The following is a 13,628-nucleotide window of genomic DNA, read 5'->3' on the forward strand; positions in this document are numbered from 1 at the left end:
ATGTAACAAATTCACATAACATGTTTCACTTTCAGACTGGATTGCCTTTTGTGCTAGATGTGAGGAGCACATTTCAACTAACTACGCTTCACTTTGTGGTATGTTTGGTCAAATAATGCATCCAATTAATCTGCAAATAACATAACCTTGCACTTGTTTTCTGAAATAATGACATTGTGAAAGTCTACATCAGGACCCTAACAGAAAGAGCTCTGTAAAACTCAATTTCTTCCATTTTCCAGGAAAGTTCTCCTTCTTTTTCCCCAAGAAAAACATCTGTTTCTCCATCTTATATTGTATCTGTACCTCCGACCTTCATTCTTGATGTATTAAAACATTATTGCACTCCTTCCATTTGATGCCAGTTTTTAGTTATTGCTGAGATACAGGTGGCTTCTCAATGCTACTTCCTCTCCAAGACACAATATCCTACATTCTTTAGTGGTCACATAACCTAAAAAGTCTCTTGAGGTTAAACATGTATTCTCCCAATATAGTATGTTAATATTTTCACCTAACCAGAAGATGTTGGAATGATTAGCATTTATGTGCGTAGTGTATGGTTGGGAACCCGTGGTACGTTTTCGGTGTATCACTGTCTCTGTCTGCAATAACAAAAAGTTCTAAAAAATAGATCCAAACCTCTAAATTACAATATAGTTATTTATTTGTAACATTTTGTAACGTTGTTAAAATATTTTACACACCAAACAAAATAAAAACGCTGCCTTCAAATACTGCAGAGAGCATTGTCTCTGGCTTCAATCAATTTCCTGGAATTTGCAAATGTGTGTTTTGAATTTGTCTTTTTATTTGCTCCATCGATAAATCAGTTTCCCATGTTCAGAGATGATGTTCTCTTTAACTATCATTATGTTAAAAAATGCTACACAGAATCCAAATGTAGAGATCATTATAGGAACTTATGGACCTCCCTGTCCATACTACATCAAAGAGAGGTTTGTGGTTGACTGCAAAGAGCAATTACGTCTTTTTTATTGTTTTACCTACAGGTGAGCTCTAGAGGTCAAGTGGTAGACGCGGGGACATGGACTTCCTCCCCCTTTTCTCTGACCCCAACAGTGTCCTGGTCTCCCAAGGCCCGTGTCACCTTTTATTGCATCCTCTCTGATGGAGAGGTCACCAGTGACACATTGCACGTAACCATCGACCAACAAAACTATGTACTTTCCTTTTTTCTAGTCTTCTATCGTAATATTCTTATAGGTGCATGATTCTCCCAGACATGCCTGTGATTGTTTGTGTGTTTGCCTTCCTCAGGTTTCTCTAAGCTGGAGCAGTGACAAAGCCCAGCCGGGTGAGCAGGTAGCGCTCACTGTGACCACTCTTGATCGAAGATCCCAGGTAGGAATTGTGGTCATGGGGGCTCATGATGACGCTCTGCAGGCTGACCCAGACTCAAAAGTGCAGAAGGTATGACGACCTGTTTTATTGGCCAAAGCCTAGGAGAGACATACATTTATTTCTTAAGAGAAAAATGAGACAGCAAAATATCATCTCTGAAACCTAAACTTCTGTGAACCTCCTTCAGAAAGTCACTTGTTTAGATACTGTTGGACTTGCTTTATTCATCCTTTGTCCGTTTCCCAGTTTAATAACAAAGCACCAGTCTTCTCAGTCTCCTTAATCTCTTACCTCCTGGATATACTTTTCCCAGTAAGATACTCTATGATCATTGAGTGTTTAATCACTAAACCGGTAATTCTGGATGTAACCCATCTGTCTGCTTTGTTAGGACATGACTCTGCTGTTTCAAAGAGCTGGTAACTCTAGTGTTCTGGGTCCATGACTTGAGGGTTGTTGATAGAAGCAAGATGGAGGGAACAAAGCTTCACCACAGTGGGCTGTTAAGATTAAGTTTTCTCTTCTCAAAAGCACTGGCACTGAGTATTGTGTCTGGTAGAAGAGACCATTTTAAAAAGCGAGATCTCCTCGGGCATCTACAGAGTTGAGACTGTTCTACACCTTACATCACCTGCCGAGACCTGACTTATATTTCATCGGCTGTTACACTAAAGATGATTTGATAGTGGACCTCACAGTACAGGCCTTCGTGCTAGATTATATCCAAAAAACTGTTTATGACGTATATCGTATTTTTTGTGCAGGAATATGATATTAGGATGTTGACCAATGCCAGACTCTATAAGAAAACGCAGCCTGATGGACCTGAAAATGGTATGATAATAAATGACACCCTGAATCAATGTGATTCTTTTTAATATAAGTACGGTACTGATATCTTCTGTTCCGTGTTTTTTAGAAGGAGATGCCCTAATGGTAGAGAAGTACTGGAGCTATTGGATGGATGCAGCTGAATCCTTACTGTGGTTTGACACTAGTATTAGGTGAGTAATAAAAGGTACATATGCAGGCCATTCAAATGAGTGACCAGTGTTGTCAAATATAAAAACACAGGTCCGTGCATACCCATATTTCATACATACATACTCTGTCGTTTCTGTCAGTGATCAAACATGGACAAGTGAGAAAATAACAGTGCCAGATGGTTTTACCTCTTTGAGGGCTGTTGCTTTAGTGATGTCAGACAACCTGGGTTTGGGCTTCACTCCTGTGCCACAAAAGGTAACTAAATACTCTATTTCTCAAATCTGGGGGTTGCATTTCCCACATATCTTGTTATTTCCTCTTGCAAAAGGGATGTTGTGTATCTTTGTCTGTATTGAAAAGGAAACATGGGAAGTGATATTTTTACATTTGATTTTCAGTCCTTCCCCTTGGTGTCACACTGCTCTAAAGCTTAAAGTCTGTTTGCCCACTTCCTACTGTATACTTATATACTGTCTTGTATACAAAAAAACAAACAAACAACTTTACGGCATAAAGAATTGCTGTTGCCTAACTTTTAATATCCAGTGCTAACAATGTTAGCCAACTTTTCTTCTGAATTGATTTATGTTCTCTCATTCAGTTGACTGTGTCCAAAGATTTTTCCTTGTCTCTGGATGTTCCATCATACCTCATCAGAGGGGAGGAGATTGTGCTGGAGGTGAACATCATCAACCATTTAGAGCATGACATAGAGGTATGACGGACTACAGTTGGGGGATATTCTGGTTAAAATAGGACTGGAAAATCACCTGACCATTACTTTTCTCTTTAGATACAATTTCAACAAACTCCCTAACTGATGATTTCTGAGAAACTTCCAATAATCTGTCAAAGAAAATGTTACTGTATGGTACTTTGTTCCCATATGTTTCCCTCCACAGGTCATACTGCTGCTAGCACTGACTGATGCCTTTGAGTTTGTTTTGGCAAACAAAGGCGATGTCTCTGCAGTAAATGCCCAACAGTTCACCATAGGGAGTCACGTATCTGCTTCAGCGCTGTTCCCTATAAAGCCGGTGGCTCTGGGTGAGATGGAAATATCTGTGCACGCCGTATCTGCAGATGCTTCAGAGAGCCTTGTTAGGAGAGTGTTTGTAAAGGTGCGGTATGATGGAAAAATTGGATAATATTCATATGCATGTGATGTCCCAGTTAAAAAAAAAGGATTCTTAACAATGCAATATGCTGCATGGCATATGATTAAACCTTTTGACAACAATCAATTACTTCCATGTTCCCGAAGCTTGAGGGAGTTGAACAGTCCTACTCAAAGATTCTGTTCCTGGAGATGGCACCGGAGAAACACAACATTTCCAGATCCGTCTCCTTCTCTTTTCCACCAGATGTGGTACCGGACAGCCAGAGGGCCCATGTGGCATTGGTTGGTACGTCTACGATTTGTCCTCCCTGTTGTGCCATTGGCAGTTCCATCTGAGTGCTCTTCCTGTTTATTTTTTTGGTCAATTAGCAATGTGTCATATGTGCCCACATTTTCCTTTGTGTTTAGATGATGAGCTTGGGTATGTGTCCTGAAAACATTTAGGTACTGAACGTTAAAAAATGGGAAAGATGGACATCAAACAGGAATGTTTATGGAGGGCAGATTCTGAACATCTGTCAGGCTGTTTGGCTCGGCTCCATTCAGGTCGAGGGATGTTGGGAATTTGTCATGGTAGAAAGGCAAGCCTCAGTATTCTCCTCAGTTGGAGACAAATGTTGGGTGTCTGCACTGAGATAGCGAGCAAACATCAAGCAAATGTGCAGACTAGAAAATCTTAGAAATTTAACAGCAATATTGACCATTTTTAAGCAATTCGCAAGAAAATCCTTGGTGATTTAAGTAATGTTATACTAAAGGTTTTGCTTTTATGTTTATTTTTACAAAGAATACTCACATGCTATTTGAGCAGAGTAAAACAATTAACAATTCTGTGGGTTTGTTTATACATTTATTGATGAAAAGCTACCTTACTCTAATGAGTCATTTAGCTCCGTATTACTTGAAATACCTGCTCCTTAATAATAATCAAAAAGCATCCCAATAGTCACATTTCATGTGTTCAAAGCAATATTTGGAACTTGCATTTGCACATTGTCCAATACCATGTCCACGTCGAGATCAAGACACTGAGACCTGAAAAAATCCCTATACTGTCCCATAATGCAATGCACCAAAGCTATAGAGGAGTTGATGTTCTCTAAAATGATATTGAGGGGAAAAAAGAAAAGAAAAATGATTAAACATATAAGATATATTCATTCTATTCGTGGAAATGTTCTGCAACTGTTAAACCCCTCCCCCTTCCCTCCTGTATTGCTTTACACAGGTGATATCTTGTCCATCAGCAACTTGGATTCGCTGGTTCAGATGCCTATTGGTTGTGGGGAGCAGAACATGGTCCACTTTGCTCCCAGTATTTATGTTCTCCAGTACCTGGACAAGTCAGTCCAGGACAATAGTGAGATCAGGAGCAGAGCTCTTGGCTACATGATGGAAGGTAAACAGCCTTAAAATGTTAGTACAATATCAGTCTGGGCATTTTATTACAATATTTGTTTTTTTATTATATTTTAAGTGCACATTTTATTACATTTTAGATCAGGTCAAGTGCAAATTGTTTTACATTTTCAGAATAGATTTTACATATTGGGTGCTACAAACCTTCGAATTAATCACTGACTTACAGTAAATGTACTGTAAACAATATAATCTATGGGTCAAGTAATTTCATGTGCTACTTACAGAAGATGTAACAGGGCTTCTTCAGAGTAATGCTTCATTGGATTTAGTTGTAAACCTGTTCTATTTTCTGCTGTAAGGATATCAGAGACAACTGTCCTACATACGAGATGATGGTTCATTCAGTGCTTTCGGAGTCAGCGACCCCTCTGGTAGCACATGGTGGGTTACAAATGCTAATACATTTGTTGCAGGCAAAACATCAATAGAATACATTATGTCACTCAATCATCACAGGTAGAAAAGGCTTTAATTTCCCATCCTCTAATGCATTTTCTCCTTTCTGTGGTCCCAGGTTGACAGCCTTCGTGCTGAGGTGCTTCCTCCAGGCTCAGCCCTACATGCAGGTAGACCAGAGTCTCCTGAACAGGGCCGTGACTTGGCTCTTGAAACACCAGGGGCCCCAGGGAGAGTTCAGTGAGGTTGGCAGGTTGATTCACACAGAAATGCAGGGAGGGCTGGATGGTCCAGTGGCACTCACTGCCTATGTTCTGATGCCCCTGTTAGAAGACGGGAGCTCAGCGGTGAGTTAGGGGATTATCTGTGAGTTTCTGTAGAGGAAGTTACGATATTACATTTAAGTGCTGTATAAAAGTATATGAGGAAAATAAGTCAGTTGACAGTAATGATCTTTTGTTTGGTTCCTCTGTGTGAAGGGTATGCACACAGGGAATGTGTCCCTGGCTCAGAGGTACCTGGAGAGCAAAGTGTCCAGTGGAGTGGTCAGTAACTACAGCCTGTGTCTGGCAGCTTATGCTTTAGCTCTGGCTAATAGTCCTGTGGCTGGGACTGTCCTGGATGAGCTCAGCAGGAGAGCTGACTACAGAGGTAATTTAGTGCAGTTTATTTTATGTTCAAGAATGTGCAAAGGTCACAAATCTACATGCATTACATCCTATGAAGCTGCCACTCGATGGGCATATCCTGGCCAAGTTTTGTTCCATTTTGACCAGATGATTGATTGATCAGATGTTGGACTAAGAAAACTATTTTGGAGAAACAAATATTTGATTACTTTTTAAACACGTCTTAATATAAACTAACCATAATTGTGGTTGTCTGACTCTAAACGGTGACGGTACCATCATGTCAAACTTCAACTGAAAATTTGAAATATACAGTTGCTCATCTTGATAGTGATGGGCCCATTCATTGAAGCCAAAAAACAAACATACAAGTGGCTCCTATGTTTCTGTGTAATTGACTGCTTTGTGCCACCATCTGGTCAAGTGTTACAACTTTTTAATTTATATGCTGGGTAAAATTTTCACAATATTTGACTCTTGTGGGTCTTAGAGTTCCTAGGATCTAGATTCTCATCTCATCTCATCTTCAACCGCTTATCCGGGGTCGGGTCCCGGGGGCAGCAGCTTTAGCGGGGGACCCTAAACTTCCCTTTCCCGGGCCACATTAACCAGCTCTAACTGGGGGATCCCGAGGCGTTCCCAGGCCAGTGTGGAGATATAATCTCTCCACCTGGTCCTGGGTCTTCCCCGAGGCCTCCTCCTAGCTGGACGTGCCGGGAACACCTCCCTAGGGAGGCGCCCAGGGGTCATCCTTACTAGATGCCCGAACCACCTCAACTGGCTCCTTTCAACGCAAAGGAGCAGCGGCTCTACTCCGAGTTCCTCACGGATGCCTGAACGTCTCCCCCTCTCTCTAAGGGAGACTCCAGCCCCCCTCCTGAGGAAACCCATTTTGGCCGCCTCTACCCGCGACCTCGTTCTTTCGGTCATGACCCAGCTTTCATGAACATAGGTGAGGGTAAGAACGAAGATTGACCGGTAGATCGAGAGCTTTGCCTTCCGGCTCAGCTCTCTTTTCACAACGGTGCGGTAGCGCGACTGCAACACCGCCCCCGCTGCTCCGATTCTCCGACCTAACTCACGCTCCATTGTCCACTCACTCGTGAACATGATCCCGAGGTACTTGAACTCCTTCACTTGGGGTAAGGACTCATTCAGGATCTAGATTGTTCTACAGTAATGAAAGAAACAGCAGGAACAAAAACAATGTTTCAGCAAAACATCTATGTAGGGTTTTTTATATTGTTCAGCACGGTATATTGAACTCTATATGTTGTCATTTTCTTCAAAAGATGGAGTCATGATGTGGACATCCTCAGCTGGCCTGGATACACACGACGGGCAGCCGTGCTCAGTGCAGATTGAGATGGCCTCTTACGTGCTGCTGGCTCTTTTTAGGCGTGGCAGCTTGGTGGAGGGCATTGGTCTCATGAAATGGTTAAGCAAGCAGAAGAACCATCTAGGAGGATACGGGACGACACAGGTGACAACTGAGAGTTTATAGCATCTTCATGTGTAAGGTGTTAAAATTTTGCATCATCATCATCTGACACTTAATTGTTGAATTAAACCTGCCATACTATGGTTAAGTATACCTTGCTGTGGAATATGGACTCATGGAATGGAGACTGATTGGTTAGTTTAGGCTTTGAGGTGTAAAACTTTTGTTTGTCAGATTTTTTGTCACATTCCAGTGTCTCTGGACAGAACGTACTTAAAGAAAAGAATGTTGATTCATAATAACATTAGAAAATGTCAATTTCATAATTATTTTGATGCAAACTGATAAAATATTCATATTCATAATTGATTGGGAGGAAAAACATGTATCACAGTAATAGCCCATAAGTCTGCACTAAATGATATATTAGGCAATATAATCCAGATGCAGATATTTGGACCTGTTACTGTTTTCCCTTCTCAGAACACCGTAGTTGCCCTCCAGGCTCTGGCTTGTTACGCTGCCTTCAGTGGTGCCAACACCATCGACCTCAGAGTCAACATATCTGCTCCAGCTTCTTCATTTGTGTCACTATTTCACATCAACTCCACCAACTATCTGACGTATCAGAGCCAAGAGGTAATAGACCTGGGTGGAAGCCCATTCTGTTGCATGCTTGATATACTGGATTTTTTATATTATGCTGTATTTACTGAATCCAAATCTATACTATCCTCACTCTGGACTTTACTTTATTTCTTAGATTAATGCTGACAAAGATATAAATCTAAATATATACATGGAGGGAAGAGGATTTGCAATATTTCAGGTACAGTGTTACAACAATGTTACTGGATTTCTTTCTTTGTGCATCAATTCCATTACATTTATTAACTATAAACTATAGACTTGAGGACAGTTTTCAGGTGTGATATGAATTGTACTAACCCTATCCATGTTTAAGGAAAAGGCAACACCACAAGTCCAAACAACACCCCACTATGCAACAACATAAAAAATGGTTTGACAACTGGAGCATGACGGGAATAAATTGAACGCAGCAGCTGCGCATGATAGCGTCACCCAGCACAATATACTGCATTGTAAATGCTAAATCAAAACAGGGAAATGCAAATGTAGCATGATAATGGACTCCCAGCAATTAACATCTGGAACACATACTGTAGCTTGAAGTCCTGTCTGCATTTAGTCCCTCCAGATAATATCACTCAGAGAAGGACTGTTCACTACAGTATGTTCAATAGTATAGCCCATTGTCTTCTTTTTTCTTTGCTTTAAACCTTCTGTGACTCAATACAATACAATACAAGTCAACAAATACAGGCACCCAATCTTTATTTCATTTTTGCTTTATGGAATGAAGATGTTTCTATAACAGATACTGTTTTTGTGACACTGAGGCATTTGAATTTAATCATCTATATTACAGTCTCATATAATCTCTTGCTGTGCTATCAGACAATACAGTAAATCTAAGCTCTTCACCACTGAATCTAAGTTTTTACTCCATGAATCCATCCAGATGAATATCTTTTACAACCTGGAGAGCAAAGTATTTTCACAGAGCCTCAAGCACGCCAAAGAGAAGGATGCTTTCACATTAGGCGTGGATGTTACTGAGGGAAAAGACCACAATCACATGCTGTTATCTATATGCACAAGGTTAGTACTATATGCCTGTATTTCTGACACGATCCATGTTTGCAAGTAATGTAGTCATTCATGTCAAATATCGTGCAGAACAAGGGACTTAAATTATATACATTTTGCTTTTGTCCTCTCTAGATTAAAGGAGGATCAGGTGATATCTCAGACCGGCATGGTTATATTGGATGTGGGCATGCTCAGTGGTTTCAGTCTCTCTCCTGCAGCTGCTGCTCCAACTGATCTTATCAGAAAGGTGGAGATACTTCCAGAGAAAGTCAGCTTCTACCTAGATTCAGTAAGTGTTTCATCATGTCATCATTTCATGGTCAGCCATGAAAAGTTAAGTTGGGATAAGTTGTAGTTTTATTTTGTTGAACCAGAACTAGAACAATGTTACTGGGTGGAGCCTAAGAACAAGGGCTGAAGAACTGTTTGACCAGCCCAAATTATTCAAATAAAAATTATCTCAAATGTTCTTTCCCAACATAATGGTTTAAATTATGTCTCAAAGCCCTCACTACCCTGCCAAGATGAGGCTTCTAGTGGCGGGTTACTACATGTTTTTATTTAACTTAAAATGTATCTATTTATTATATTTATTATCGCATGAAAGCAGTTTAAGTTGAATAAAAAAGTACCAGAATTAATCGTCAAAACCCATTATGTTTAATTTGTGTATCATATTCAAATGCAAATGACCTCCTCAGGTCATTAAAACCCCACACTTCCAGAAAATAACACTGAAAAAAATAACCTTTCTACAGTGCTGTAAAGGTCTGCAAAGAACCATTTTTTTGTTAAGTACAATTTATGGTGTAATAAATAAGAAAAATAATATGAGGACCAATACCCTTGTTCCTACTATAAGCTTCTCAAATTAAAAGAAAACAAATCTCTATGTCAGAGAGCTGTATATTTTCACCACATGTGAAAGAATATGATAAATACTTTAAATATTATATTGTGTTTTACCACAACATCATTTACTTTTCTGCTCCCATTTGCAGCTTAACAAGTCAGAGGTTTGCATCAGACTTCCAGTCATCAGAAATTACAAAGTGGCCCACGTACAGGATGCTGTGTTGGAGGTTTACGACTACTATGAGCGCAGTGAGTACCCTTTCACTTAATCAAAGTCTACTCTGTCTAGTGTTGGACTGACAAAAGTCAAGACCACCAAACATACTGGCTAGTATGATGGTGTCATGTACTGATTATCATACGATTATTTTCCCCTTCTCACAGTGAGAAAAGCATCACAAGCCTACAACTCAAAAGCGCTGCACAACATGAGCTCCTCGTTCTTCTGTGGTGAAAACTATAATCTCTGTAGGCCAGGAATCACCATCACAGTGCCCTCCGCACTCTTATCTCACTCAATAAGCAGCACCACCTACAGCTTAACCTGCCTATTTTTTGGAGTTGTTTCTTTATTCTAGTCTATTCAGATTAAATTGGAGCTTAAATGCAATTAGACACAATTGACGTGATTTTGGCATGTTTACGCAATATTACGCACCAGATGCAATGTGAATGTGTCAGAGTTATTTTACGACAAGTGATTGTAATATTTAGAGGCCTGTTTGCTCCGTGCACATACTGTTTATGATGTGTTTTGTTCTGTATTATTCTTGGACAGAATGTGAATGAGTTTCTTTAGAAACTAGAAAACAAGTAAAATTATTTCTCTACTTAGGTGAAAAAAACCTTTCATTCACCACATGATTCCATGTGTTGACGGGAATGTCATTTTTAATAAATAACTCATGTACAATTGTCAGCAGAACAAATGAAACAGATTTATCAGTATCACATGTGTTCTGTTGTTGCCATCTTGGCTGGAAATGCGGGCAAAGTTGCCTGAAGACATATAAAGATAAAATAAGATGTATTCTAAAGCCCTGCTGTACTTCCTAGGGATGAATATGTTGCATATGGTGTAAAGGTGGCACCAACTGCCCTTTAAGATAATTTGGAATGAGATAGTGTCTGCCTTAGCCCTCTGCCACGTCACAAAACTCCGAAGGAATGCAGGCTGACCTGCAGAGGAAACACACACATGTAAGTTATCACCAGAGAGTGATGAGGTTTGACTTAGCTGAAACATGAATGCTATTTCTAAGATTATAACCTTCTGTGTTCAATCCATGGCATATTTGATTTAGTCCAATATAAATAGTTTACACCATGTCCACATGAACATGATCAATAATGATTTTTCTTTTGAGGTGACAACAATATTGAAGTTTAGTCTCCTTCAGTGATTTCTTCTGTAGCGGAACCTGGCCTTTGACCTCTTTCTTGTATGCCTTTTTTTTCCTTTAATACATGCTGTGTTGGTGTTTTGTATTTGTGTAAGATGTTTTACAAGGCTCATTGTGCCAAGCAATTCCCCTCAAGGTTTAATAAAGATGTTTGTTCATAAGCAAAGGCAGACATGGAATGATGTTGAAAATATGAGTTGTTCCGAGTTAAACCCTTAACTTTTGGCCTCGATTGAATATAATAAATGGGTACAACTTGTAAGAAGATCTCCCAAATGCTTCCCTTGTGTTATTCCCTATTTAAAAATGAAGTGAATGCAGTAATTGACCACAGTACTGTGACATAACAAAACAGAATAACAGCAAGAAGAATCTCCACCTTTAGTAGATACAGTGATATAACAATATGTTTGGATACCCCAAATCTGGCTTGTTTTTATTCTCCCTGCCAGACTCTCTATTTTGCTGTTATAAGACATTACCTTATATAAGCATTTTGCTATAACTGTTACAACAAACCAGGAGCCCACAGGAGTGAAGCTAATTCAGAAAAAGGAAAAATTAATACACACATTCAATAATGTTATCAAGACTACATGCCAGCAGTTACTCCAAAGCAGAAATAATGCAATTCCATGCTGTTTTCATAGAAATGTACACTGTTTTAATAACAGACTGTTGCAGTATCAGAATTACTAACACTAGATGGCAGTCTTGCTATCATAAAAGCATCAGTTTCAAAGCTTTGGTGAGATCTCAAGCTCTTATAAACTGATTCTATCACAGGAAATACTTTTGACCAGCGCGCTTTACATGTCTGTAATTGAATGATACCTTTATTGACACACATAAAGAAAGTTTTGTTAAAGAAAAAAAACAAATATATATATATAAATATATATATAATGATGGCTTTATGTTGAATTAGGATATTAGCCTAAATTGGTGTATACCAATAGGCTAATAGGATCCTAATTCAACATAAAGAGATCATTTTATTTTTATTCAATTATTCTAATTTCGATTTCTGTCTTTCATACCGACAAATAGCGCTGTATCATGCACTGATATTTACTCATGCTGGCACAATGTGGTGATAACTATATGCATTTTACAATTGTTTTTAAAAGAGCCCCTAAAATGTAGTTGATATCTCCATTTGGTTTTAGAGAGTGGGGGCAAAAGGTGCCCCAAAATATTTTTAAATTTCCTACACCGGATTACTCCACACACATGAAGGTCATGACAAATGACCCTTACTAACCAAGGTCTTGTTGTGGATCAGGCTACAAAAACAGACATCCATCAGGGGCATACACTGGTCATGATGTCATGCATTTACTATGTTAACTGCCTAAAGTAGTGGCCGACAGAGAGCTTAGTGAAAGTACTGAGCGTTGAAGATGCGTTGAAGGAAGCCTTTCTTAACACAAAGGTGTATGGAGGAGACAAAAAAGATTTATGTCTTTACAGAGTATCTATCTTTCATCACTTTGTCATCTGGTTGTGAAGAGGAACAAGAGATTAAAAACAACAAAATGTAACTTCTCCCAAGGTGATGCTTTTAGGAACCACTTTTCTATTTCTGAAGATGCTTCTGGGGCTTGGGGGTTGGATCATATCATGCCCAGAATGAGTCTGAGGTCTCAACTCATGTATCAGATCCCCTGAGTCTGATGACATTTATTAATATTCACACACGTAAATGTGGTTGTGAGCAGACTAATGTTGGAAACACACCTGTCACAGATGAGACACAGATGGGGGTAAACAACATCGGGAAGATTATTATTTATGAGCTGAACATGTTATGTTTTTGTTAGACTCATTGTGATAGAAGGAAGGGTGAGCGGGAGTGTTTTGTCCAAATAAGCAATTCACACTGACAGCAGGTGTTGCAGATGAATCTTTAAACGGGGATGTGCTACATAACAGAGAAATCTCTCTCCTGTTAAAAAAAAGTATTATCAAACACACATATAATAAGAAGAAGGCAGATGACAGCGCTGCATATATTTAAAGGTCTAAGATGTAAAAAAGAAAATGTAAAAAATAGAGAAATGCATGCAGCCAAAGAGCCAACACGACTTCCATACAGTTGTGACATCACAGCTGTACTATAAATAGAAAGTGCTGCTACAGTTATTGCCTGGCTGCAATGATGGTGCAAAGACCTGGAAATGCTGACCAATCAGTGCAGATAAGTGTAGTACACTTGTATTATTTCTACTTAGCAAGGACATAATGATGAAGTGCTTAATAAAGTCTCATTAGTTTACATTTTAACTGCAGTTATTCAGTGTAAGATAAAGGTGGTTAGAAAGTGCTCCTAGTGA

General features: G+C 39.3%; 1 protein-coding gene across 1 annotated transcript in view; it reads left to right on the top strand.

Annotated features, from left to right (window-relative positions):
- LOC310954920 (CD109 antigen) overlaps window positions 1-10,467 on the top strand; it is a gene marked incomplete at its 3' end in the record, with an annotated part of 31,527 nt that extends 21,060 nt beyond the window's left edge. The window contains exons 22-41 of the mRNA XM_083924609.1: window positions 36-98; window positions 1,014-1,184; window positions 1,282-1,434; window positions 2,130-2,199; window positions 2,285-2,369; window positions 2,490-2,607; window positions 2,954-3,067; window positions 3,255-3,473; window positions 3,617-3,758; window positions 4,701-4,871; window positions 5,194-5,275; window positions 5,409-5,637; window positions 5,770-5,941; window positions 7,212-7,402; window positions 7,844-7,999; window positions 8,124-8,189; window positions 8,904-9,043; window positions 9,167-9,323; window positions 10,036-10,138; window positions 10,274-10,467. Of these exons, the coding sequence (XP_083780735.1) occupies window positions 36-98; window positions 1,014-1,184; window positions 1,282-1,434; window positions 2,130-2,199; window positions 2,285-2,369; window positions 2,490-2,607; window positions 2,954-3,067; window positions 3,255-3,473; window positions 3,617-3,758; window positions 4,701-4,871; window positions 5,194-5,275; window positions 5,409-5,637; window positions 5,770-5,941; window positions 7,212-7,402; window positions 7,844-7,999; window positions 8,124-8,189; window positions 8,904-9,043; window positions 9,167-9,323; window positions 10,036-10,138; window positions 10,274-10,467 (2,796 nt within the window). The remainder of the gene's footprint in view (window positions 1-35; window positions 99-1,013; window positions 1,185-1,281; window positions 1,435-2,129; window positions 2,200-2,284; window positions 2,370-2,489; window positions 2,608-2,953; window positions 3,068-3,254; window positions 3,474-3,616; window positions 3,759-4,700; window positions 4,872-5,193; window positions 5,276-5,408; window positions 5,638-5,769; window positions 5,942-7,211; window positions 7,403-7,843; window positions 8,000-8,123; window positions 8,190-8,903; window positions 9,044-9,166; window positions 9,324-10,035; window positions 10,139-10,273) is intronic.
- Between the last annotated feature and the right edge of the window lie 3,161 nt (window positions 10,468-13,628).

The sequence above is a fragment of the Echiichthys vipera genome (assembly GCF_963691815.1).
Source record: "Echiichthys vipera genome assembly, chromosome: 12".
Lineage (NCBI taxonomy): Eukaryota > Metazoa > Chordata > Actinopteri > Perciformes > Trachinidae > Echiichthys > Echiichthys vipera.